The sequence below is a fragment of the Vulpes lagopus genome, chromosome 14 (genome assembly GCF_018345385.1).
Source record: "Vulpes lagopus strain Blue_001 chromosome 14, ASM1834538v1, whole genome shotgun sequence".
Lineage (NCBI taxonomy): Eukaryota > Metazoa > Chordata > Mammalia > Carnivora > Canidae > Vulpes > Vulpes lagopus.
The window spans coordinates 12817528-12845477 of NC_054837.1; the positions used below are offsets into that span (position 1 = coordinate 12817528).

The 27950-nt window shown below is 43.0% G+C and overlaps 1 protein-coding gene across 3 annotated transcripts in view; it reads left to right on the forward strand.

The window, feature by feature from the left end:
* The window catches only part of MORC2 (MORC family CW-type zinc finger 2), a 40641-nt gene that overhangs the window by 6622 nt on the left and 6069 nt on the right, over positions 1–27950 (forward strand). For all 3 annotated transcript variants that reach the window (XM_041728486.1, XM_041728488.1, XM_041728487.1), the window contains exons 2-22: positions 1943–1996; positions 4339–4373; positions 10275–10343; positions 10861–10951; positions 14172–14280; positions 18194–18353; positions 18466–18577; positions 19102–19227; positions 19839–19918; positions 20643–20725; positions 21281–21366; positions 22496–22636; positions 22733–22887; positions 23003–23131; positions 23625–23730; positions 24045–24177; positions 25386–25460; positions 25583–25963; positions 26551–26682; positions 27317–27371; positions 27787–27928. In XM_041728486.1, coding sequence (XP_041584420.1) covers positions 1943–1996; positions 4339–4373; positions 10275–10343; positions 10861–10951; positions 14172–14280; positions 18194–18353; positions 18466–18577; positions 19102–19227; positions 19839–19918; positions 20643–20725; positions 21281–21366; positions 22496–22636; positions 22733–22887; positions 23003–23131; positions 23625–23730; positions 24045–24177; positions 25386–25460; positions 25583–25963; positions 26551–26682; positions 27317–27371; positions 27787–27928 — 2454 coding nt within the window. The remainder of the gene's footprint in view (positions 1–1942; positions 1997–4338; positions 4374–10274; positions 10344–10860; positions 10952–14171; positions 14281–18193; positions 18354–18465; positions 18578–19101; positions 19228–19838; positions 19919–20642; positions 20726–21280; positions 21367–22495; positions 22637–22732; positions 22888–23002; positions 23132–23624; positions 23731–24044; positions 24178–25385; positions 25461–25582; positions 25964–26550; positions 26683–27316; positions 27372–27786; positions 27929–27950) is intronic.

Consider the following 27950-nt stretch of genomic DNA (forward strand, 5'->3'; position numbering starts at 1 on the left):
TAGGCAGAGGGAGAAGCAGGCTCCATGTAGGAAGCCCAATGTGGGACTTAATCCCAGGACCCCAGGGTCATACCCTGGTGGAAGGCAGGTGCTAAACTGCTGAGCCACCCAGGCATCCCCAATTTTTGAGTTTCTAAGCCACTTCTAAGGAAAATGGTTGAAAGCTTGAGTAAATGTTAGATTTAATTTATATTACCTTTACCAAATTATCCTAATTTTCTAACATTTCAACTTACTTCCTTAGCGTAGTAATCTACAGAATACTTGCTTCTTTAATTGATAATTTGAAGAATTTAAGATGATTATAGAGACTTAAATTTTTTAATTAAAAATATGTTTTATGCAGGTTTTTTCCTTTAAAAAATTGTTTTTCTTTTCAGTAATATAAGGATTGGAGTTTGGTCAGAAGAATTTGAGCTCTATTTCTAGGCAAACGAGATAAATTTCTACTTTTTGCTAAGACATTTATTGGTGCTGCCTTTGGATTAGCAGCAGATATAGTCACTGATCTCATGGGAAAAGTTCTTCCTAAAATTCCAAGAATCTTTTTTTTCAATAACTAGTAGTTTTAATTCAAAATTTGCAATTGTAAAAATTTGTAGGTTTACTTTAGGAGGGAAAACCAGGGTTCCTGGACAGTTCAATTTTGGATGCTTATTCTATAAGCAAATACTTTACAATTTGTTTTTTGTTTTACATGATTTAATAAGTGATCAGAGATCCTAGACACTGGTTAGTTAATTTTAGTATATTCTAAATTTTTAGACATTTTCACTTTGTCTATTGGCTGAAATGGTATGTGAAAAAATCAGTGGGAATAATTTATTTTTGAAAAATTGATGATGGTAATGTATTATTCAGATTAATGATTTTATGTTTTGAATCATTTCAAGGTTTCTAGGTGGACACATTGTACATTTATATCTAAAGAGGACTATTATGGGAAACAGCACAAATTAAAGAGAATGTAAATGGAGAAAGAATTTAAGGATACATTTTATGTATAAATATCATATTTGTTGAGTTCTGAATAATATGAGAATTATGTATTTACCTAACCCAACTTTGAGCATTGTCTTGTAAAAGAGATGACCTCCTTAAAGGGGCTAATGGACACTAGGAAGAATACACCAAGCTGTTGTCCTTTTTTTTTTTTTTTTTTTAATTCTTATTTATTTATGATAGTCACACACAGAGAGAGAAGAGAGGCAGAGACACAGGCAGAGGGAGAAGCAGGATCCATGCACCGGGAGCCCGATGTGGGATTCGATCCCAGGTCTCCAGGATCACGCCCTGGGCCAAAGGCAGGCGCCAAACCGCCGCGCCACCCAGGGATCCCTGTCCTTCTAAGAGGAATTGTACAAGAGGGTCTTGGATCCTTTAATGTGAAGAAAGTTGTTTTTAGCTAGAAGCGAAATGTCAGAGAATAGATTATTCTCTTTCCTTTCAAATGGAGTATTTTGCTTATAAAATGCACAGAAACAAATGGGTTTTCTTCTTTCACCAATAGATAATACGCAAGCATTGGTAAAACAAAATGTTAGCAAATTGTCCATTGAGCATGCTTAGAGATATGCAGAAACTGACGGCTGGTTAAGGCAGTGAAAAATAAAATACAGACATTTTTCTAGGCAGAACATGAGTAGTGAAAAAAACTTTTTAAATCAGTAGTACACATAGGAATCTTACTGCTTCAGAGTGAGTTTCTTATCATAGAGCGAATAAATATGAGTAGATAGCAGGACTTGGTTAACATTTGAGGGGGTTTAGCAGGCTCTTAAAAGGCTCTAATTTTCGGGATGTTTAAATTTGATTAGTGTATATTGATAGTGCATATGGCAATTTTAGTATTTTTTTCCTAAAAACATTTTATAACCTCGACTTATTAGGTATCATAGTTCAATTCTGTGATTCTGCTGATTCTTCGTATTTATCATTTCAGAACTACTCATGAATTCTTATTTGGTGCTCTTGCTGAACTGGTTGATAATGCAAGGTATGTAGTCTTTTTTTTTTTTTTTTTTAAGATTTATTTATTTATTCATGAGAGACACACACAGAGAGAGGCAGAGACATAAGCAGGCTCTATAAAGGGAGCCCAATCCTGGGACTCCAGGATCACGCCCTGGCCCAAAGGCAGGTGCTAAACCGCTGGGCCACCCAGGGATCCCAAGGTAGTCTTTAAGCTTACAGTATCTGCCTGAAAACTTTTTGGGTTGTTGTGACCTTTGCTTTCTGAAGATGTAGGAGGAAGACAATTTTGTAAGCAGTTTTAATTCACTTCTAAGAACTCCTAAGAGGTCTCTTACCCCGAAAATATTTTTAATAGCATGTTAGTTGGTACTTTCAGTTTACTTGATTAACTTTAATTCATTTATTGCCTTTCTAAAAATAGTGAACTTATGACCTCCAAAGTTATCTTCCATTGTGTATTAGAGCAAGATAATTGGGCGCTGGGGTGGCTCAGTGGTTGAGCATCTGTCTTTGGCTCAGGTCGTGATCCCGGGGTCCTGGGATCAAGTTCTGCACCAGCTCCCTGCTGGGGGGAGTTAAGATAGAAACTTAGGAATCAAGTTAATGTGATAGCTAAGATCTAATTTATCAGAACAGTACACCATCTAAAGTCTTTAAAATTATGCCAGAGTTCTGTGTGTTTTTAAAACGTATATTGTCAGATGACGGATCAGAGTGTCTTCTATTGTTAGCAGCTGTGCTTGAAGAAATTCTTTAGCATTCTGTTACACTGAGTTCTTAGTGATGGAAGTCTATAACTGTTACTGTGCAATACTGGAAACAACTTTGGGTTGGCTCAAAGATAAATAAAAACAACCAAATCAAGATTCTGTTAATAATTATGAAAATGTTATCTCAGTTTTGTTTCTGAATGCAAACATAAAATTCAGACACATTGCTATTGACCCAGTGTTGATGACTGATGAAGGAAGAGGGTAAGAGATAAGTACTTTTTTGTAGAAGTACTTTCTAAATAGATCCCCCGTTAATGAGCTTGCTATTTTTTTCTGTATTTATGCCTATACTATAATCCTGTACCATTATTACTTTTATTGTTATTCCCTGGAATAATACGGAAGTGTGCTTATTAACAAGTTGTTTAACCAGAAAACTTCCATTTTTTGTTTTAATGATGGTTGACACATAACTTTTGTATTCTATTTAAATTTTTTAAAAAGATTTTATTTATTTGAGAGAGAGCTAGAGTGAGAGAGCACAAGCAGAGATAGCTGCAGAGGGAGAGGGAGAATAAAGCTCCCCACTGAGCAGGGAGTCTGATGTGGGGCTCAATCCCAGGACCCTGAGATCATGACCTGAGTCAGAGGTGGACACTTAACCCACTGAGCCACCCAGGTGTCCCTGTATTCAATTTAAAAATGGTGTAGCCTAATGGAACTATGTTTGAATTTGTTAGCTTGTTAGCTTAGTGAGACCATGGTGTGCTTTGTCACTTGTTAACTTAGTGAGACCATGGTATGCTATGGCAGACTGCCTTTTTGTGTATCATGTGGTGAACTGGAGATTCCTGAAGTATGTGTTCCTGGTCATGCACACATTTTGCCCCTCTTTCTCATATTTGAAACTGTTTTTATGTTTTGGGGAATAGATACATGTAGAACTGTATGGATTTTTTACATTTAAAACTGATGAAACACTCTGTGCCTCATTTTCCTTGCCTGCAGTTAGGAGAATTGGACTAGATTACTTTCAAGCTTTTATTGATAACTGAACTTGTATTTCAGCTGGTGGTTGGAGTCTAATATAGTGCGCCAACCTCCTTTCTAGGTTAGGGAGGATAAGATTACAAGTTTGTGAATTAGTCTGCTGACTATAGTGTATACTATGAGACGTGATTTTTCATAGGCTTTATGGCAGATGGTTTTTTTTCTTTGTTCTCAGTATCTTACACAAAAGAAAAATGGAAAAGTTATTGGAACATTTTCTATGATTGCTATCAAATTATGAGAGAAACACAGTTGTAATTTTTTAGTATGTAAGAGGGAATGTTCTTCCTTATTCTATAGATATTGTTACTGTGAAGTCCATATTAAAATATCTAGGCCCTATGTGTCGTGTGGTTATTTTAAATAATTTAGAGCTTCACACATAGGGAAATCTATTTCACACATAAGGAAAATAGGGTTGTCAAGTGGGAGAGTACTTTAATGGATACAGAATTTCTGTATGACTTTCTAAAAATAAACTCAAATAGTATGCACCATACTTAAAATACTATGCGTTTTGATGTTTGATATTCTATATTCAGTATTTATATGAATATTTATATTCATTTGGATCTTGATTTTTTTCCTTTTAATTTTGCAGAGATGCTGATGCAACCAGAATAGATATTTATGCTGGTAAGTCAGACATCAGTCCTTTCTTCTAATGCTCAGTTCCTTTGAATGCATTTATTGCTATGTCTAAGAAGAAATGCCTAAGAGCCTGGGGAGAGATGGCATGATTACTCCAGGTCATAGGTAGAAGCAGGGCAGCCCTGGTCAGGCATGTAGTAAAAACAAGAATATTGGTGTAAGGAAACTCACACATGGTGCCCAGATCTATAGATCTATTTATTTTCTTAAAAGAGATTTTATTTACTTGAGAGAGAGAAAGAGAGAGTTAGCGACATAGTGAGAAAGGGAGGGAGAGGGAGAAGCAGACTCCTTGCTGAGTAGGGAGCCAGATGTAGGGCTCCATCCCAGGACCCTGAGATCATGACTTGAGCCAAAAGCCCCCCTGACTTAGCTGACTGAGCCCACCCCCCCCCTCCGGGCGCCCCTACATCTATTTATATAGCCACTGAGAGTTTAATGGGATGATAGAGTAGTGGGGCGTGAAGTGACCAAGTACTGGTGATTTTACTGGTTAGATTACTGATTGGTTGGTTTTACTGGTCCCTGCAGCCAAAGAGAGAACTTGTTAGAGGCCATTTCCTCTCTAAAACCTCAGTGAGGACTTGGAGAGTTGCCTGTGTCAGTTGCATAAAATAGTTGGGTTAACTGGGTAGGCACTGGGGTTTACTGAGGAGATGTTCTCAGGCAGAGGTGTCAGGTGGGAAGGACAGCTGCTTTGCTTGGAATTGAAAGACTTTTTTTTTTTTTGAAAGACTTTTTTAAAAAGATTTTCTTTGAGAGCAAGTGAGTGCATGAGCAGGGGGAGGAGCAGAGGGAGAGGGACAAGAGCCTGACCTGGGCATGCTCTCAGGACCTCCAGATCATGATCCAAGGCGAAGTCAGATGCTCAGTTGACTGAATGACCAAGGCATCCTGGAATTTAAAAATATTAATGATGTCTCCTGTTTTGCTTATTTCATTGGCTCTGCTGTTTGGTAGTAAGTTTCTCTTTCTTTTTTTTCTGGAGTGGGTACAACAGTGGAAGAATTCTTAGTCATCATTTGCTTTTTTAAAATTTTAAATTATTATTTTTAGTTTGCTTTCTAGCTACTTGTTCAGTGTTTGTACCAGCATGTTTTTGGTAATTTGAATGCTAGAAATTTGGAAGCAAAATAGAGGAAGGTGGCTTTTAAATCCAGTTTGACTGCATATAATGTTTCTCTGACAAACTTTTCTGAAGTCTTGAGTAACACTCACTAACTTAAGAGAAGACTTAAAGTGTTTTTGTGAGAATATGCAGTTATCAAATAACCCCTCTTTGTGGATTAATTTGATAAATGGGAAAAAGCACACAACTAAGAAATAATTTTCAGAACCTCCAGTGTTATATAATTATGAAGAATCTCCTATATGACAAATTTTTCATGTCTGAATTACTTTAGAGCAAGAAAATAATTCAGAACAGCTAAAAGTCGCTGTACTGCTTAAATTCTGAAAGCCTTCTGCTCAAAAGGCTATGCCAAAGTGGTGAAAATAAGACTTCTTTTATTTTTATAATAAAGGAACAAAGTAAATATCAGGTGTTAGGAATGCATCTCAGAGGCACAGCAGAAGAGTGTTAGAAGATGGTTACTTAAACCCTAAGGCCAAATGAAGGCACCATTCCCAAGTCACAGTGTGTATCTTACATCTTAAGTGTGCTTTAATGAGGAGCAATTACAGCTACTTTTGAAAGAAATGTTGTTTTAATCGTTGCACAGATGGTAAAGCAGAGAATGGGCGTCTACTCCAAGTGATATTGAAAGGACAAATCATCATAGCTGAGTCTATTTGAAAAAAGCATTTTAAACACATCATCTCTGTCTCCTCCTACCACCTTTGGTGGGTGAATTTCATGAAGAAAATTTAATCCTTTACACTTAGATTGCAACAGAATGGATTTCAATTTAAATGAAAAAGGCCCGCTGTGTATTTATTCTGTGCTCAGTGTTCTTACTCCTATTGTGCTTTGGGAAGAGTCCAGAGAGGATCTGATGGAGCCTTTTTTAAGTTCTCATTAGAGAACGTAAGTCTTTAATTGGAGAGGCAGCACTGTGTAAATGATTAGAGAACAATAACTTGATCTTGAGGGAACTGTCAAGGCAGTTAAGGATTAAATGGTGTGATAGAAGTACTAAGCACTATCGCATTTTAGAGGAAGACTTGATTTACTCCAAATACCTCAAGATTGGGAGTCTTGGCTGAAATGTCCTTAACTTTACACTTACCTACCTCAGAGTTTAATTAACACATTCAACAGGAGGATTAAAAGCAACCTCAGTTTATGAGTGCAATAGTAGAATTAGTAATACCTGGTGCCATAAAGTTCTTACTGTCAGTACACAGGGGAAAGTGTTTTCTTGTCTCCCATTCTGAGACTAGATTGATAATGAATGAGCTTGGAAATCCCCTTAAATATCAGATTGTTTGAATTCCCTAAAAAGTCATTTTTTTAAAAGATCGTATTTAAACTTAAGAAGAGTGACAAAGGAACCAGACTCTTGAAGTACAGAGGTGTTCATTTACCCAAAGCATTCTTATTAGATGGGGCCAGACAATAATGTGCCTGTCAGAAGTAGATTCAGTATTTGTATTGACTCTCTTGACTTCCTTAAATAGGTAGTGCAACTCCTCAAAGATCTCTTTTGTGATGCTAAAGCATGGTTAGTAAGTGGGAAATTAGAGCACTGAAATACTACCCAGATTTCAAAAGAATAATGAAGAACTTGGATGTCATTTTTTTTTTTAAAGATTTTATTTATTTCTTCATGAGAGACACACAGAGAAGCAGAGAGAGAAGCAGGCTCCATGCAAGGAGCCCGACGCGGGACTTGATCCAGGCCCTGGGCTGAAGGTGGCGCTAAACCACTGAGCCACCTGGGCTGCCCTTGGATGTCATTTTATTATAACTTCTGCTAAGGACATTATTTTATCATCTCTTTTATTATCTCCATTTTACATTTCTTCTTCTTTTTCCTGTCTTTTCCCCGGTGGGAGTTGGATGATGGGAAGTCAGGCTAATTTGGATAAGCCAGACTTAGCCATATTGGGGGGAGCTTAGATGTGTATCCTTCCAAACTCATTCTGATAATCTTACATAGCTGCTACCAGGATCTGAAGCACAACTGTAAAGAAGGCAGTTTGGCTTTTCTCTCCCTGTCTTCCAAAGATGTACGATGGGAGTGGGACCATACAACTCGCAGCTGATTAGTCTCCTATCTCTAGAACTCCCCCCTCCTTCATCAAAATCCTTTGCTTGGAGGCTTCAGATAACACTCAATTGATCAAAGCAAGTATCAGGTGTTAGGAATACATCTGTAATTGGTGAAATGTCTGGGAAGATAGTTTTGAGCAGGAAAACCTTCTAGTTCTTGTTTCTCTAGCTCAGTGCTTCTCAAAGAGTGGTCCATTGATGGATAACATCAGCATCACGTGGGAGCTTGTTAGAAATGCAAATCCTTAGGTACCTCCTCAGACCCACACAGACTTTCCTGGGTGGAGCCCAGAATCTGGGTTCTTTAGCTGATTCTTATACACACTACATTTTGCTCTAGCTGTTACTCTTACTCGTCTAATTGAACCCTTCTGCTTAACTGATTTGCTACAGAGAGTAGCATCTATAGGACCATAAGCTCCGTGAGGGCAGTGATCATATCTGCATTGTTTATCTTGTCTTCATCACAGAGCCAGGCACAGAGGAAGTGCTCAGTAAATAGTCATTGAATAAATGAGTGATTGGTAGAATAAGCATAGTAGCCAGGGGATGATGCCACATTGCTTATTTACAAAGTGACTGCTGTGCCAGCTGGTCTCTCTTGACCCTGAGGCAGTGTTGCATATGATCCTGTGGACTCGGGTACTATGAGCTGCTTACAGGCTTGTTGATCACTATGTGGCCAGGAGGATCCTTTATGGGTAGATCTCTTACCTTTGTAAACCATATGAAAAATCTTTAAATGAAGTCCTTGAACAAGAAAGGGATCTTAGACCCACTGTTAAGTAATGATTATGTGTTAAGACAGCCTGCAGATCCTGTTCTAAGGAACTCAAGGGCCTAAAAGTAACTTCCTATATGATGTTCAAGAAATGCCAGTGATCCTTGAGGACTTTTCAGATGCAGTTGACTTAACCAATTTCTGGATCCCAAAGCAGAATCTACATGTATGTTTATGGCTGAAGTGTAAAACAGATGGCTCTTGGCTAGATTTCTTTTACCATGCTCTGTATCTGACCTAGTTTGAGTCTCCATGTGATATTTTGCTTCCTCCAGAAGGAAACTTTGAAGGCTTTTTGCACTTTTATTGCACTTGCTCCTGCTTACCAGATTTCCACACTGATAGAAGGTACTTCCATAAGGAGAAATTTTCTTAGCTACCAATAGTATTTACAGGAAGGTCTTTGCTCTTGAACTTTCAAGAAGCACTTATTATTAATGTTTTTGCAAAGTCTGCTTCCTCAACACTTAATGATACTTGAAAATCTGTGGTTTATAGTACTTTTGAAATACATTTTAAATTACACTAGTCCATTTGATAGAAGGTGGTGATGACTCACTTGAATCTTTAGCCCAAGGGGAGGACAAAGAGTATTTTAAACAGATTCTTCAGCTTAGATAGCTGTATAAAGTTGGTGAACTTCAGCTTGCAGGGGACAAAAAAGTACTCAGGAACTAGGCTCCAAAGCAGCCTCAAACTTGTTTCTGTAGTGCCTTATATAGATCTTCCTTTTGGTAGAAGTGCTCTCCTGATTCCGCATCCTGTGCTGTTCCTCCTTTACCAACATGATCCTCATCATTGGTCATAGGCACCTTGGGAATTCGAGTATGGCTCTCTTCCCTATTTAAGCATCTCTTCCTTAAGTGTTTGTGACATGCTTAGACCCCGACTACTTTGAGTAACCACCTGCTGCTGCAGAAGACAGCTCCTGAAAGAAGAGTTTCTTCCTCCACCCACTAAAATGGCAGCTAGTTTGTTTTGTTCCTTTCCTGTCAACTAGGAAGCCCTATCATGGCTGCACTATCAAAGGATTTAATCCTCTTGTCAAAAGACTGTCCCTCTTTCCAGTCAAGCAAGTCCAACTGGGAAGTGGGTAGCTCTCGCTGCACCTTGTGCCATCTCATTCTTAGGTTGGGGGGCCATTTCAAGGACTGATCAAGCAGAGGAGGTAGCAGTGAATACAGATAGCCCAGAAACTCGAGTTAGCTTGGGGATAGTCATACACAGACTTACCAGTTCATCTGGATGGTAGCTGACACCCTTAGCCTGTAGCATGTCTGACATGATCACATTGTTTGAAGGCTACCCCAGACTTAACTCACAAAGGACTTGCCCTGTTGATTTGAGCAGTGTTGATAAGGACAGTGTAATACTTGGAGAATTTTAGTGGCATCGGGCCCACAGCAGAGGGCAGAGGTGGGAATAATCCAGGTGGAGAGAGGCAGAGGATGATTGAAGTTTGCCTGAAATACATGCATATTCAGAGACTCCTGGGTGGCTCAGTTAAGTGTCTGCATTTGGCTCAGGTCATGACCTCAGGGTCCTGGAATCAAGCCCCACGTCAGGCTCATCAGCTTCACTACCTCCCCCCCCGCCCCCCCCCCCCCCATGAACACACTTGTGTGCACACTCTCAAATAACATTTTTAAAAAGAAAAAGGAAATACATGCATATTCAGTGGTCCTAGGTGTGGTTAGTCTAGTGGACCAAGTATTTCTTTGATAGTAAGAAATACTGACATTTATCAGCTAGGGCTGTTAGAAGGAAGAGCTAGGTTTGTCCTAATCTCTTTGGACCCAGATGTTAAATTGATCCACCTTCTTCTGACCTTACCCATGTTGCTACCCTCTGGTAGGTAACTTCGCAGTAATAGCAACTGCTTCTTTTACAGAAAGGCGAGAGGACCTTCGAGGAGGATTTATGCTCTGCTTTTTGGATGATGGAGCAGGAATGGATCCAAGTAAGTAATGAGATGATTACTGCTTTTGGGGGAGGATGTAACTCTTTTTACTGAATACTCATTGTGTTGTTTTTCTGTTGCCTTACCGTTGTGACTAGAAGATCCACCTGGAGAGAGAGAGGTCTGTTGCAACATCTCAGGCTTAATTCCACTAATGGATTTGCCAGGTCTTGTCCTAGTATAGTAGATAGTATCTGAATGGCAACCCAAAGTCAGTCAGATTACCTGTTTCTTGACATGGTTGCACAACATCCTGGAGCTGGAACTACAGAGGCCTCCCTCAGCCTTCATACCATATTCTGGTAACAAGAAAGTCATAGTGATAGGCTGTACTGACAGGCCAGTCAGAGGTTGCCTCCCTTTGCCTCATGGTTGTGAATTTCCTTGGAAAGTGATTTTTCCTTGGAAAGTAGACATGCAGCCCTGCTTAGATTTAACAAGGCTCAGACCTTTGAGTTGTGAGGATCCTGGGGAAGAAATGCAAATACTTCACTTTCTTTTGTGCCTGCCACTTTAGGTGATGCTGCCAGTGTGATCCAGTTTGGGAAGTCAGCCAAGCGAACACCTGAGTCCACCCAGATTGGGCAGTATGGGAATGGATTAAAATCGTAAGTATACTAGAAGCCTATCATAGGACTCAATACAAAATCAAGCATGCTCTCCTGCTGCTGTACAATGGAAATTTTTCAATTCCTTATCCTTTAGTCAGTATAACTCTGAAACATAAGAAAAATCAGAAAAATCAGAAAGAAATGGTAGTTTTGGGACTTAGTAACTTGTTTAGCCAAAACTTGTTTAGCCAAGTTTTCCTTACAGATTGAAAGTATGAACAGCCTAAACCATTTGGGGTGAGAGAAACAAGTTGTAGGTTTCTCTTGGCAATGTACTCTGGAACCACATCTCTCCTCCTGACGAAAATTCTTACTTTTACCCCATGGTTTCAGGATGCAAGTGGTTGTTTTGCAGGGTTAGATGTATCTGAGATGGTAGAGAAATTGCTTCATGGCACAGCAGTGTTCCCAGCAGTGTTCCCTGAGCACCTGTCACATGTCATGTTTTGAGCCCAGGCACTGGGGGATCCAGGGTGAGTAAGAGAGATCTGAACCCTCCCTCTCAGAGGACATGATCTCTCCTCCTGTGTCCTGTTGGACCCAGTAGCAGGGACTTACCTAATGTCTTCAGATCCCTTGGGTCTTTCTCAACCCTTGGTTCCTACTTGTTTGGTGTTTGGAATGTGTTGTTCTGATTTTGAGTGAAGCCCCAAGAGAAAGGTTTCTATTTCTGAAATGCTCACTTCCAGCTGTACATACCTTTGGATGGAATAAGATTTAGTGGAATTGGAGTTTGTACAAATGGAATTCTGAGTCACGTTTCCAGTAAACGTGTTGTTTTGAGAGAGGGTGGTGCTTTGGTCAGTCAACAATCAGTTGTGTCTCATATGCAGCGTGCTTTGGATGTGTAGCAGTGAAAGAGTGTGCTTTCAAAGACATTAGGGACATGGTACCTGGACTTTTTAATTGGTCTTTCAGGGGAGAAACCAAATGGTAATAACAAGTACTTACCACGTGCCAGGCACTATGCTACAAATTTTACTTGGATGATTTCATTTAATCCTTTTATTCTCATTTTCCAATGAGGAAATTGAGGTTTATGGGGATGAAGTGATTTGCCTAGAGGTATAAAAATATTTGCCCGAGTGTAGAGCTGAGATATGAACCAGGTCTTTCTACTGCAAAGCTGGAGCTGTTGTCCATCTCACTTCAGTCCTATTAAATTAAATTCCAAATCTCAGCCACTTAATTATTTCTCTGAGCCTCAACTTCCTCCTTTGTAAATTGGGAGTGTAATACATGCCAGGTAAGTTAAGGATTAAATGCTCCCATTATTGTGAGAGCCTTAGACAAGTTTCTGGATTGTTTTATTTCTCCTTTGATCTCACCATTCAGTTTCCTGGCCTGATTCACTAGATCTAGGGTAGGGCCTAGGAGTCTATGGATTCTGGTGATTCTGGGGCTAGTGCCCTAAATTCCCAATAACAGGTCTCTTAGAGTCAGTGTGAAAGATGAAGCCCCAACTTATCTGGATTGTAGGCCAGCACCTTCTACCTGGTCTTAGCAGTTCTGTGGCCTCAGGCAAGCTATTTCATGTCTCTGAATATCTGTTTTCTGATCTAGAAAATGGGGTCCTATTCTCTGACATTCTCCCTTACAGAGCAAGTTTGAGGAACAAACAAAATGTGACTCTGACCATGCTTAGAAGACCAGGAAGTTGAGTGTTGTCATTAGCGTATTTTAGTAGAATGAGTTTTGTAAAGAACCCATTGAGTTGGAGCCATCTAGTGTTGAAAGTGTATTTATTTTGAAACCAATTCAGAAGTTGAAAAGTTTCAGGAGGGAGTGATTTGTGGTGAGAATAGGGCTGAGAAGCAATGAAGTCAGCAGAGAGGTGGCATTTTTGGGGTTGTTGCTCTTCAGCCTCCCAGGTCAGGATCAAAGAGGGAAGAAAGAAGTACAAAGTGAGAGTTTTTGCCAAATTCGGGCAAGAGCAAGCTTTGACAGAAAACAAGGTAATGTGCCTCATTTTGCTATCCATAAGCTTCAGAGAAGAAGGAGGAGGGTTGTGAAATCTGTCAGAAGGAGTGTTGCCAGCATCTTTGGAACTGGAGGAGGAGAAGAGAACTTGGCAGCCCCCAGGGTGTCTCTGGATAGTGTCCTGGGCGTTTTCCTGAGCATTTGGGGAAATGGGACATGGCATTCATTTATGTGTTTGGCTTGCCAACCTGGTTTGTATTCGTACATAGAAGAGAGTAATGAGGCTTCCCACTGCCATCCCCTCCCTGGGGTATTATGAAGGCTAATGAGATAACAACCATAAAGCCCCAGAAGCTGCTCAGAAGAAAGGAGTTAAACAGCCCCATTGTTAAGTGGGTAATGAACTGTTAGAACTTCTGCCCTGTTCCATGTTGCCCAGAAAGGCCTGTTCTTGCCTGTTCCTCAGAAGATTTAATGTGGCCAAACAGGAAGGAAGCAGTTGATTCCATTCGGACTTTCGTCTTGTGGAACCCAGCCTCAAGGCACATTTCCCAGAAACCATTTGTGTCTAAAAGTAGGGACTGCCTATGGCATAATGAGCTTGAGGTGGCAAAACAGTTTTGAGAGAGAAGGTAATTGTAGTTACAGGGCATGAGCCAATTATAGGCTTCTTAAAAACTGTGATTAAGAATTGTTGTGTATGGTTAGCCCCTATATTTGGCTGAGCCTTAGGGTCATACTGGTTTCTTTTTGAGGATTTACAAGAGTAGATTGTGGGCTACACCCTTGATGGTGCTGCCATTTGATGACTGAATGAGAAGGGAGTTTGTGTCAACAGTGGAAGGATCAGGTGGGAACTAGATGTGGTCAGTGTGGAAGATGATGTGTTGAGGGTATTGATTCCTGGAGGGAAATCTGGTGGTGGCTCAAAGAGTACAGCAGCCCTTATGTGGCGGAGATGAACCTGATGCATGGGCAGCAGAATTACTTACCATTGTGGCAGTAGGTTGGGGGCGAGACTGACTTGGGGCTGATGATCTGTGGTGAATGTGTCCAAGAAGGGTGGTGAGGAAAGCCCTGTAAGGTGGGTAAGTAGAGTCAGGGACAGCAAAAACTGATGGAAGAGTAGAGGAAATGAGGGCTTGGACTTCATCATCTCAGGGTCCTGGGAAGGAGGGAGGCCTTGAGGAGAGCCTTCAAAAGGTAATTTCACTCATGTCCAGAGAGCGAATGTGTTTCTTTTTCAGATGAGTTTTTGAATCCCTGGGAGAACAACCCATTTCTGCTTTCCTTTCAGGGGCTCAATGCGCATTGGGAAGGATTTTATACTCTTCACCAAGAAGGAAGACACCATGACCTGCCTCTTCTTGTCTCGGACCTTTCATGAGGAGGAAGGCATTGATGAAGTAGGTTCTGTCCTTGTGGTCTGAGTCATCATCTCGCATTTCCTAGTCTGCCTAAGTTATTTGTGATGGTGGGCTCATTGGGGTTGCAGGATTGCAGCCATGGCCCCATTATGGGATTAGCTGGTTAGTTGAACTGATTGAGGGGTTAGGCAGACCTCTTAGCGTGAGAGGAGGTAAAAATCTCAAAGCTTCAGAGAATAGGTGTCCTATTAGAATGAGGCCATTAAATGGCAGGGACCAAGAGTTGGATTTGTATCTTCTTTAGACATGCAGCCAGGATTCAGTCTGGCAGGGTGTTAATATGAAGAGTTTTATCAAGTGGAGTGTTTTAACTTGACTGTGGGTAGAGATCACAGCCTGCCATAGTAATAGGAATTTATAATAGGAATAGACTGTTTTTTCCATACGCTGGTGATTTTGTGGAATGTGTTATGAAGGTATTTTCCTTTTGAAGAAATATGTTGATTTAATCATTTATATCAGAAGGTGGAGTCAGATACCTGTAGGGCCTGGACAGGTAGTGAAGCAGGTAACTATATGGAAAACATCACGGTAAGCTCTTTGCTAAATGATAGATGACACTTAGTCCCAGCTTATCATTGATGTGCTAGAAAGAAGTCCTAATGAATCTAGAATATTTTGATTTTATAACATTTCAGTAATTACCTATGTAAGCTAAACACATGCTCAGTTGATTCTCTTTGCGGCATGGTGGTTCAGACATCCACAAAGCTGATGTGGTGAAGTCTGTGCTTCTTCATTGTGGGGATCAGAGACAGCTTTAGTCTGCCCAGCCTCAGACTGGACTCTTTTCTTCCTTTCATGTGTGAGAAGTGGCCAGAACTTTAGAAAGGGGTCTGAGAGGGTCTGCAGACAGAAATCCACAGATGTCATGTAAATAGGTGAACTCAGTCAGGGTTTCAAGCTGATTAATCTCTCTTGGTTAGCTGTGATTAAATTCGTGCTGGCCCTGTTTAGATGTGAGCTTAAATCGTAGCATATTAGTTCATATTGGGAATGAAAAACTGTCTTTTTTCCACCACCAAACACTGGCAAGCCAGTGTTTTTGTTTGCCTTTTTAGTGCACTGTATCAGTTCATCTATCATGCATGCAGTGAGACAAGTGCTATAGCTGGAAAAAGCAGGCTCCTGGGAGAAGGTGGGGCCAAAGAACTTTTGTCCAGGCTGCGGTTTTCAGTAATTTTCTGATGGACTGTGGACAGTGGGAGGAGGATGGTCAAGTTCATGGAAATGGTGTGTTCAGGGTCCTGAGGGTTCGTATGTGCTGTGGGAAGGGACTTGGCAGAGGGGCTACCTGAAGAAAGGTGGTGGCCTCTTGGAGAGCAGGCAGGGCCAGGTCAGGCTTGATCTCAGGGCTTTGGTGAGTGTGGGATTTTACTAACAGCAACCTTCAAAGGTGTGGCAGTATCAGATTCCCTCTTAAAAAGATCCAGTTTGGTGGTGGGCAGGGCGCGACTGGGTGGCTTGATTTCATCTCAGGTTGTGATCTCAGGGTCATGAGATAGAGCCTCATGTTGGGCTCTACACTGGGTGTAGAGCTTGCTTTAGATTCTCTCTGTCCCTCTTCTTCCCCTTTCTACCTGCTCGTATTTTCTCTCTCTTAAAAAGAATCAGTTTGGTTATTGTGTGATAACTGGATTGAAAAGACCGGTGTTGGAGTAGACTAGTTAACATTCCCTAGCTGTGTGTAGCATGCCAGGACTGCAGCAGGAAGGTGAGAGAGCTAGGAAGAATTGTCATTTCTTTGACATGTGGGGCCTGTAAATCTAGTGTTTGATTAGTGGAGAGCGGAAAGGGGAATGATGTAGGTTCTAGTGTGGCAGCTGGGGCATGGTGGGCTGTTTGGAGCTAGTGAAGAATGGAAGAGAGGGGCATCCTACTCTTTGATGAAGAGTGTCAGTTTTCTCCTGGACTTGGAAAGTTAAGTCTGGGTCATGAGCTTTTGTGGGGAGGCCTGGGCTCTGGGATCCTTGGTAACAGATGAGCTTACCTAAAAGTGTGCAGAGTGAGAAGAGCACCTGAGATCTCAGGGATGTTCTCCCCTAGGGAGAGGAGGCGGCCACAGAAGAGATAGGAGTGGCCAGATGGGTAACAGGAAAACCGGGGGAGTGGTGACATTGAAACTAAAGAAGTGTCCTGATGGCCAGGATGGGTGCCAGTGGAAGTGTATGCTGTGTAAAGTAATGCTATTGTCACCTGGGGCTGCTGTGAAGAATGGGAGTTGCAGAATAAGGTACACATTCACAGAACACAAATGGAACTCAGTTCCCCGGGTAAAAAAGCTAGGTTGAAATTTTTTCCTTACTTGGTGCTTGAGGGTCACTATTTTGGATTGTACTGTAGTGCGAACTCAGCCAAGATTTCAAAATAAGATCATTTTGACTGGGTAGGAATGTGTCCAAACCAGCTCCAGGGATGAATACCATTAAGCAGAAAGCTTCTTAGAAAAAACTAAAATGTTTCAGAACCCTTAACAGTTTATCACTCTGGCACTTGTTAAAATAGAGTCTTTTTTTTCCTCAGGGTGGGCAATTTGATTTGAACCTTTGGGGTGCCTGGACTGATTAGCTTTACAGAGGGAATCAAGCAGTCAGCTATCCACAGGGCTTGTGGGCAGCTGTCTGGGAGAGGAGCACATCTAAGCCTCTGGGTGTGGCACTTGAGGGTAGGGTTTTAGAAGACAGAGTAGGATTTTTTCCCCCAGTTTTATTGAGGTGCAATTTTATCACTCTATCGATCAGGTAGGATATTTAAAAACATAAACATAGATTATTCCGTAATATGGAATAGTGTGTATTAAAACACAGGTACAGTTGAGAGAATAATTATAAAGTGAACACCCAGGTAGCTGCCATAGTGGAGTGATACTAGAAGCCCCCAGTGTACCCCTCACTAGTAATATTCTTTACTGTACCTCTGAAGGAACTGCCTTCAGGTAATTTTTGTAATGATCATTTCCGTGTTTCTCTTTATAGTTTTGGTATCTGTGTTATATATGCATTCTTGAATAATAGTTTTGTCTGTTTTATGACATTTATCTTGAATAATAGTTTTGTCTGTTTTATGACATTTATATAGTGGGCACATAAGATACAGTGGGTTTTTTTTCCCTGTTTTTTTTGCCATTTTCATGTACACTGGTTGTTTGTTTGTTTTTTAGTACAGGGTGTACAGAGGGAGAGGGAGGATCTCAAGCAGGCTCCATGCCCAGTGCAGAGTCCAACACGTAGCTTGATCTCACCACCTTGAGGTCATGACCTGAACCAAAATCAAGAGTTGGACACTTGGACACTTAACTGACTGAGCCACTCAGGCACTCTGTATATAACATTGTTTTTTGAGATTCATCCATGTTGATGCTAGTAGCTGTTAGTTTGTCCATTGTCATTACACACTATTTCATCCGTATAAATATACAGTAATATAACTTTTCCAGTCTTTATTTGATATTTTTGTTACTCTTATATGTTTGCTGGTACATACGTACAGAAGCTTCTGCTAGGTTATAACCTGGGAGTGGAACTGGTGAGTTGTCAGTATATATGTATCTTCAGATTCACTAGATGAGTACAAGTATCTCTTCAATAGTAGAAAGAGTAGAATTATTACCAGGTAAGGAGAATGGCCAGGGCTATCCCAAGGAGGGAACTGCCCATGCAGGGACCCCCACGGCATAAATCAGCATATCCCAGAGGACCTGGTGCTATGAGGCTGAGTCTTGGGAAGGGATAGAAGCCACAGAGTCTCTGGTGGTAGGCTGCAAAGCTTGGACCTCCTCTCTGGGGCAATGTGGAGCCATTATGTGGAGAGAAAGGAACAAGATCGGTGCACATTTTGGGAGAAACCTGTTCTGGGTCCTCCCTTAAAGCATCTGCTTGTGCTTTCTCCATAGGTGATAGTTCCATTGCCCACCTGGAATGCTCGGACCCGGGAACCTGTCACAGACAACGTGGAGAAGTTTGCCATCGAGACAGAACTCATCTACAAGTATTCTCCCTTCCGCAATGAGGAGGAAGTTATGACTCAGTTCATGAAGATTCCTGGGAACAGTGGTAAGTAGGCTTTGAACCTACAGCTCCGAGAATCCAGGAGCTCCAGAGCCATGAATAGTATGGGGATGTGCAGGGGGTGCCTTGCAGGGTGAAAGGAGGATTTGTTTCCCAGGAACACTGGTGATCATCTTCAATCTCAAACTCATGGATAACGGAGAGCCAGAGCTAGACATAATCTCAAATCCAAGAGATATCCAGATGGCAGAGACTTCCCCAGAGGGCACGTGAGTGTGGCTGGAATGGGAGGGAAGGTTTGGAACTGATGTTTGTTTTCTCTCTGAGGGAGAGCTTAGAGGGTGACTTCAGGGAAAGAGGAGGGAGCTCATTTCCTGAATTTCCCAGTTCTTGGAGTTGATGAAGCTGAGCACTCAGTGTTTTCTTACAAGTAGGAGGATGAATAGGACAGCAGCTCCTCAGCTAAGTCAAAAGAAAAGATTGATGATCTCTTGCTCCAGCTCCTTGATTTGGAAACTGAGCCTAGAGATGGGAAAGGATTTGCTGGGTTTAGGGTGGTCGGGCTGGGTCTGGTGTCTGTGGAGTGCTTACGCTGGTGATGTGAGGGGTATGCTGCCCACACTGAGGGAACAGCCCTTCAGGCTGGTGAGAAAAGCCAAAAAAAAAAAAAAAAAAAAAAAAAAACGAAAAGCCAAGATGTGAGGTGGATAGCCTGCAGAGAGGCTGTCCTGTCATATTTTGGTCAAGCTGGCTGTAGAGTAGGTGATAGCACTCCTCTTCCTGCCGCCTCTAGGAAGCCAGAGAGGCGCTCCTTCCGCGCTTATGCAGCTGTGCTCTATATTGATCCCCGGATGCGGATCTTCATCCACGGGCACAAGGTGCAGACCAAGAGGCTCTCCTGCTGCCTATATAAGCCCAGGTAGGGGTCTGCCCACCCTGGTCTGCTGTTTCCCTTGAGCTAAGGATGGGGCCTTGGCTCTGTGTCTGGGGCATTGTTGGAGTGATGCTAGGAGTGATGATAAGAGGCTCTGACAGTGTTGTCTGCATTTGGGCCTTTAAGCTCCTTGTGATTTACTGCGTAGAAACTTCTAAATCCTGAGTGGGGGGACACAGATGGCTGATGAGCTGTGGAGGTTGGCTCGTGAAGCTCATGGAGTATGAGTGCCTTCTGTGACATGGAGGGTGCTCTGCCTGGCACAGTGAACTGTCTGAGCCTCTCAGCTTCAGGGCCAAGGGGCCTATAGATACTACACAGGAGAACAAAGGCCCTGGCTGATTGCTGAGATTTGTTTCTGCTGTGGGATTAATGACACACCTGGTGAGTAGTGGGGTTGCTTATCAAAGATGGGAGCAAGGGGCAGGTGGAATAAGGAATTGAGTTGTTTGCTAAAATAACTTCGTTTTTTAACTCATCATGAGTACAGTGTAATTTGGGAGGAGGCAGGAAGGCAGGGTGCTTCCCGCATTGCTCACGTTGCTGCCCTACCCCACTGCTGCTTGAGTCTTTAGGTTGCTTTTTCCCCTGTTCAGGATGTACAAGTACACATCAAGCCGTTTCAAGACTCGTGCAGAGCAGGAGGTGAAGAAAGCTGAGCATGTAGCACGGATTGGTAATGCACGCACCCCCACCCCCACTGGGCAGGAGGGGGATCAGGTTGGGGTTGTCCGGGGAATACTTGTGGCCAAAGCAGGATCCACAAAAAGCTCTGTCTAGCATCCAGAGTCAAACTGTTCTCCTGAACCACTGATCTAGTTCCTCTTGCACCCCTCCCCCTGCATGCCAATCCTTTCAGCAGTTTTTCTCCCCAAATTCTACTTTCTCTTCATCAGCCATTTATAGGGACTTATCTAAAACTGTGTCAGTTCCTTGGCTTGCCCAGAGTGAAGAATCTCACACTATCCTCTGGCCCAAATACTTGTGAAATTGGTTTTCCTGACTGCAGGGCAAAAATCTCAAGGTCTCTCATGCTGACAGGGTTTCTTGGCTGCTTGATGGAGAGTGATTGGCTGAGGACTTTGATAACTTCCAGCTCCTGCTGAGGATGTAACTCTGTTGCCTTGGGTAGTTTTTGACCTGTTCTGGTTCATTTGTAAAGTTTAAAAAACATGTCTCAAGTATAAATAGTGCCTGTTTTCTTTGGGGCCTCCAAATGAAAGGATTTTCCTTTTTGTACTGACTGCATTCCAGCCAGGGAGGCTGCTCTCCTAGCACTCCTGTTCCTTGGCGGTGTACATACATCTTGTTTAGCAAGTGCTATACTGTGGCATTCAGGATGGAAGACTAAGTGTTTTTGAACCTTTGTGTTCTTCACTGTGATTTCTTCTGGATTTCAGCTGAGGAGAAGGCACGGGAGGCAGAGAGCAAAGCTCGGACCTTAGAAGTTCGCCTAGGTGGAGACCTTACTCGAGACTCAAGGGTAAGGCCCCTGATCTGTACAGCTCTTCTCTAGCATTTCTGGCATTAGTATCCCAGAGCTGGCCTGGGATCAGGCTAGTCATGAACTCTTTCTAAAGCTGAAAAATGGGATGTTAAGATGTTTCCGTAATCACTGTTGAACACACTGTGTGGCAGAATCTTGGCCGATCATTTATTTCAACATCCTAACAACCATATAAAGTGGCCACTGGTAGTATTCTCAGTTTATGGAAAGGGAAATTGAAGTGAAGATGGTCACTTGCCCCAGGTCACACACAGTAGGTAAGGGGTCTGAGCAGTTCTCTTTACCACTCTCTGACATACACTTCTGTAGACTTACTATTTCAGTTGGAGTGTTTGTTCCTTCAAGTCAGCCTAGTCAAGTGAAGCACAGCTTCTGAGTTTGTCAGTTTGAGTTTTTAAAGAAGTAAATCTCTTAAGTGTGGTTTTGAATCCATGTGATTTAAAATGAGAAATTTCAGATGTTTGTTATAATATTGACTGCTGCGGCCCAGAGCCCCTCCTCCACTCACCTGGTGCCATTGTACATTTTCAGGTGATGTTGAGGCAGGTCCAGAACACAGCCATTACTCTGCGCAGAGAAGCCGATGTCAAAAAGCGGATCAAGGAGGCCAAACAGCGGTGAGTGCCGGAGCTGGCTTTGTTTTTTTGTTTTTTGTTTTTTGTTTTTTTAGTTATATAACACTCATTATTGACAATTAAAGAGCTTGGGGAATCTCTCCCCACCCTGTGAGGTTGCCATTTTATTACAACGATTGCTTTGAGAGCACCATTGATGTTGTGATCCCAAATGCTTGTTAAATGCCCACTGCAGGTTTTTTTCCTGAGCTAGGAAAAGGCAGAGCGGGGCCAATCCCTGGTAGAGAACCCAGACCTTCTTTCCTGGCAACTCCTGTTCTATCTTCCCTCCTTCTCTTTCTTCTTCCTTTCTTATTTTTTCTCTCTCTCCTGTCTTTTCTTTTTTCTCCTATTCATTTAAAGGATTTATAAAATGCTCATTTGTATGAAACTTATAAAACACATACCTTTTTAAGAAATACGACTTTAAAACTCGCTTTATGTTTGTACCATCTGGTAATATCTACCCTTAATATTTTACCCCTGGATACAAATGTGGAATAATGCATAGGTTGAGTTCTGGACCTTTTTCGTCTAGAATGGGTCATCCTGGCTAATTAGATTATCTCCATGTCTCATCTTATGTTTGGAGCTTCTCGGGTCTCTGGATTTCAATTCCTGCATTGCTGCTTCTTGGCCTTACTGCCACAGGCATAGGTTTCCGGATTCTTCTGAGTCAGTGCACTGCTCATACATCTTCTTTTCAGCTCCATGATTTTGTTATTTATCACAGGAGAGTCTCTTCTAGATGTTCTTGTTCTGGTGAATTTTTTACTTTTTTAAAATTACTGTCGCATTAGTGGAGTAGGTATAACCTTGTGTTTAGTCCACCATGTAACTATCTTTCCAGAGGTTTGCAGCAGCTTCAAAGTATCCCATTCATACTTAAACCCATCCTGTTTTGTAACCAGAAGCCAAAGTCCTATGCTTTTATGTAGGGATGCGTAGAGTCACTGTGCAGCACCGTATCCCTATCAAATCTAACAAGTTACACATTGACTGGAAATGCAAAACTTGCATGTTTTTTTTCTTAACGTGTCTCAAGTTTAAGCTTAAGCTAGCATATCTTAAAGACCATGGTGGTTTTGTGTTAATGGATTGATCTGCTTAAATTCATCTTGTGTCTTCTCAGAGCACTTAAAGAACCTAAGGAACTGAATTTTGTTTTTGGGGTCAACATTGAACACCGGGACCTGGATGGCATGTTCATCTATAACTGTAGCCGCCTGATCAAGATGTATGAGAAAGTGGGCCCACAGCTGGAAGGGGGCATGTGAGTATTGCCCAAGGAGAGTTTTTCAGCCCTAGGCAGATGACAGGATGTGTTTGGTCAGTGGGGTGACAGAGCTCTGTCATCTTCTCCCTGTAGGGCATGTGGTGGGGTTGTTGGGGTTGTTGATGTGCCCTACCTGGTCCTCGAACCTACACACAACAAGCAGGACTTTGCTGATGCCAAGGAGTACCGGCACCTGTTGCGGGCAATGGGGGAGCATCTGGCACAGTATTGGAAGGACATTGCCATTGGTAATTCCCTTTCTGTTCACTTCCAACCTTAGGATACTCTTAGTGCCCAATGGTGTAAATTTAGGAAGAGTGAGAAGCTGCCTCCTGATATATTGTGTGGGTGTTTGCTTTCCAGCCCAGAGGGGAATCATCAAGTTCTGGGATGAGTTTGGCTACCTCTCTGCTAACTGGAACCAGCCTCCATCCAGTGAGCTACGTTACAAGCGCCGGAGAGCTATGGAAATCCCAACCACCATCCAGTGTGGTGAGCTGGTGGTCGGAACCTCCTCCTGACTCTCCACCACAGTCCATGAGCCTTTTTCTCTTTCCCCTTGCGGGCCTCCTGACTTGACTGACATTCATGGACTTTTGGTCCCACTGGGAATGAGTCTGTTTGGTGATGGCCCTGGGAGCTCAGTCTTGGTGCTATGTCAAGTCCCACCTGTCCCTCCTGAATGAGGTAGAAGGTGTCTTGGCCAAGCCTCACTTGGTTTGATACCACATTGTTAATGGTGCGAGTGATGATTGAGCCAGTATCCTTTTTGAGGAGGTGGAGAGGCTGGGAACATTGAGAATCCACAATATAAAGTGGCTATTCTTGCTGGAATCACTGAGAATTACTGTTCTGCAAGGAAGGAAGGGTTGTAGCCTGAGTAAAGATCTTTGCATGGAAAGTTGGGAGCATCTTTGCCTTGGGAACCTGCTTATACTGTTAGCGGGCATGACTGATGTTTGTGGGGATGTTTTCTGTGTCATAGATTTGTGTCTGAAGTGGCGAACCCTCCCCTTCCAGCTGAGTTCTGTGGAAAAAGATTACCCTGACACCTGGGTTTGCTCCATGAACCCTGATCCTGAGCAGGACCGGTGAGCACTTGCTCTAACAAGGAGACTGTGGGTATTTTCTCTCTCCCCCACTGTATTCTTTCTACCCTTTGGGTAAATAATTTGCTGTGCATCTTGAGGTCAGTGCTAATATCCTCATGTCTCTGTCTTGCTGCAAATAATAAGTGCTCTGGAAGTAAGAATAGATGTCTGTCCTGCAGTGAGTATTAATTCTGTACATTTGGGAACCTTGAGGTCATTGCTGTGGTGAAAGCATGGGTTGGCTAAAGAGGAAGGACCATGTCCTACCTAGGGTTCTGTTTTGGGACAACCTCCCTAACACTCTCTTTCTACAGATGTGAGGCTTCTGAACAGAAGCAGAAGGTTCCCCTGGGGACATTCAGAAAAGACCTGAAGACACAAGAAGAGAAGCAGAAGCAGCTGACAGAGAAAATTCGCCAACAGCAGGAGAAGCTAGAGGCCCTGCAGGTGCGTGTGTTGTGGGCAGTGGGCAAAGCCAGCTTGTGTCAGGTCTCTCTGGGATGGAACAGGAACCTTCAGTGGCTCCCTGGTTTTTGAGTACACCATGATCATCATTTTTAAAAATCACACTGCTGTTTTATGTATTCCAACGTGGTCAGAAAATAAGTATTCTACTATAGAGGTAACCACCACTAACTGACAATACCCTTCTAACTTTTTATGATTGCCTGTGTACACATGAATATATGTAATAAAGTGGAAATCCTGTGCCATGACATGTCACATTTTTTTTTAGTGCATACTTGGGATATTTTTCTGGAAGTGAATTTGAAAGAGTAAAAAGGGTTTGTAAAATTTTGTGGCTTTTTATAACTACTTTCAAGTTATTCTCCAGGAGATGTACTAGTTTGGTTTTTTTTGTAAGCAGTACATTTATTTTAAAGTATTTTTTGCAAATTTGACAGGCAAAAATATATATCTTATGATTTGAATTTTTGATTTGGAGAGTTTTTTTACTCAGCTATTTGTTTCAGAATAGCTTATTCTCATTTTCTTAATTGATTTGTCAAGTTTTTGAGACATATTTATGGTATTACTCCTCGATCATTTTTATTTTTATTTTTTATTTTTTAAAAAATATTTTATTCATGAAAAACACAGGGGGCGGGGGGCAGAGACACAGGCAGAGGGAGAAGCAGGCTCCATGCCAGGAGCCTGATGTGGGACTTGATCCTGGGTCTCCAGGATCACGCCCTGGGCCAAAGGCAGGCGCCAAACCACTGAGCCACCCAGGGATCCCCCTCCTCTATCATTTTTATTAGAAAAAAAGCTTTTTCTTTTCTGGCTTCTGTGTCTATGCAGATGTTTGCACTAACCTGGATGTCTTACACCTGCCTCCCTGCCTACTGAATCCCACTTGTCCTTTCTGGCCTTTTCTATCACACGTTTCCTAACTTTTCTGGCTTCTTTTATAGGAATTTAGTCCATTGACACTTTCTCTTAGTCTCTCAGTTGCTAGATTAGTCACATAGAATCCTGATGATTTAGTGTTTGTATTTTTTGTCTCTCCAGTGAGAATGAGTCTCTTATAATAGTAGGACTGTGGTCTAGGTTTTCTTTTTTATTGGCCCACTGTCCCAGACACAGTAGGGATCCAGAGAGTTTGCTTGAACGTACCAAGATATGCAAACAACTTCATCATTTTTGCCATGCAGAAAACCACACCTATCCGCTCCCAAGCTGACCTGAAGAAATTGCCTTTGGAAGTGACCACCAGACCTTCTACAGAGGTAAAATCCAGGAGGTGGGGAGTGGGGGGGGGGGAGGGGGTTGGTGACTTTCCCTTAGGTGTCTTGTGCTAGGATAAGTGTTCCGTTCTCTTCCGTTCTCACTCTGTTCCGTTCTCTTTTAGGAACCTGCACGTAGACCTCAGCGACCTCGGTCGCCTCCTTTACCTGCTGTGATCAAGAATGCCCCAAGCAGACCTCCTTCCCTGCAGGCTCCCAGGCCAGCTAGCCAGCCCCGAAAGGCTCCTGTTATCAGCAGTACCCCTAAGCCTTCTACCCTGGCAGCTCGGGAGGAGGCCAGTACATCCAGGCTGCTGCAACCACCTGAGGCACCCCGAAAGCCTGCTAACACACCGGCTAAGACTGCGCCCCGGCCCACTCCTATGGTGCAGCCACTGTCACCATCTCTGCTACCCAACGCCAAGAGCCCTCGGGAGGTCCCTGCTCCCAGAGCCATCAAGACTCCAGTGGTCAAGAAGCCAGAGCCACCCAGTAAACTCTCCCCAGTGAGATGCTTTTCCTCTTCCAGCTCCAAGCCTACCCTCAGTGGTGTAGGAACGGTATCAGGCTGTGTCAAAGCTGTACTGGGGGAGCCTTATTGGAGATCACCAAACCTCAAACTTCCTGTTGCCCCTTAGGAGGAGTCTCAATAAGCCAAAGGGACTTTCTCTGGTCAGGGCACAGAGCATGTTGGTTTCCTGTCCAGGGAGCTCTTCAGTATTCCCTTTGTGTTTTGATCTGCCATAAATTTGAGTCCCCTCCACCAGCTTCTGTGGTATGGGCATAGGTTGGCAGCCTGGTGAAAGCCGTTGTGGGTTGCAGCAGTCGGCAGCATGTTTCAGGGAGGTCACAGCTGGTGCCAGGGAGGCTAAAGGAGAAGTAAACTGAGAAGCTCCACCTATGACAGCTTTGAGCAAAGGTCCTTGTGGGCACAGGGACCAGGAGGTTGCTGTATACTGAGTAATGTCAGGGGAGGCTCAGCCGTTGGGTAACTGAGAAGCACACAAGTGTTACTGCTTCTTTAGGCCAAATGGAATCTTCTGCACTTCAGGGGCTGATAGGGCCCTTCACATTCCCTCTCCTCTTGCTGTAGACCACTCCTGGTCGGAAGCGGACTCTTGGGGTCTCTGATGAGGAAGAAGCCGAGGAAGAGGCTGAGAGGAGGAAAGAAAGGTCTAAGCGGGGCAAATTTGCTGTGAAGGAGGAAAAGAAGGACTTGAATGAGGTAGGTGGTCCCAGGTGAAGTTAAAACCTCCTCAGGGTTGCAGTCTGCACCAGCTCTGTTTCTGTTTTGATTTGAGCCTTCCAGAAGCCCAGTTCATCTCTGTAGGATCTTAGTCACACAGGTGATTTAGAAACATGGTGTCAGGCACCCTTCTGAGTGAGACTGGCTTCTGGCTCTCATCACAGGCTGGAGGTCACACACAGATCAGGGAGGCTTGAAACCCTTTGCATCCCTGTGTGACTTTCATTTGCATACTGTCTTGTTTATAAAGGTGGCAGAAGGGTTGACACTCAAGGTTCTGATTTAGAGAGTTGTTCTTGGTGAGACATGGAGATTTAAATGGTGACATAAGGGACACCTGGGTGGCTCAGCGGTTAAGTGCCTGCCTTCAGCCCAGGGTGTGATCCTGGAGTCCTGGGATCGAGTCCCACAACGGGCTCCCTGCATGGAGCCTGCTTTTCCCTCTGCCTGTGTCTCTGCCCCTCTCTCTCTGTGTCTTCATGAAAAAAAAAAAAAAGTCACATAAGACAACATGAAGTGACAGCTGAGGACCCTGGATTGCCAAACATGCAAAAATATGCTTATCAGGGACACTGGGGATGCTTTTAACACTGTAACATTGTTCTCCTTGCAGCTCTCAGACAGTGCTGGGGAAGAGGACCCAGCTGACCTTAAGAGGGCCCAGAAAGGTAAATTCGGGGAGGTACTTGGCAGCCTGTGGGGGAAGGGGATAGCGGGGCCCCTCAGCCAGCAACAACTTATCCTGAAGGTTCTTGGAGGCTTTCCTGGTTCTGGGCTCTTGTGTAGCAGTGGTTCCAAGTCTAGTCCCGAGAAGAATTCTGAAGATAGCACACCCTTATGTGTATTTTTAGCACAAATTTCTTGGCTTGCACTTCTGGCAGTCACTCATCCTGCTGCTCTTTGGCACCCTCATGGCAGATGGGGAAGGAGACCAGGGTGGCTGGGCTCCATGTTCCTGGCAAAGTACTGGCAAGCATTTAGGGGTTCTTGTCCCAGCAAGTCCTTGGACTGCCTCTCTAGGTGGCCCTAGCTGAGTAGGGAACTCCGTTAATTTTCTGACTCACTCCATCATCATTCTCTTAGATAAAGGGTTGCACGTGGAGGTGCGTGTGAACAGGGAGTGGTACACAGGCCGTGTCACAGCTGTGGAAGTGGGCAAACATGTGGTGCGGTGGAAGGTGAAGTTTGACTACGTGCCCACAGACACCACTCCGAGAGACCGCTGGTAACGCCCCTTTCCAGAAGCC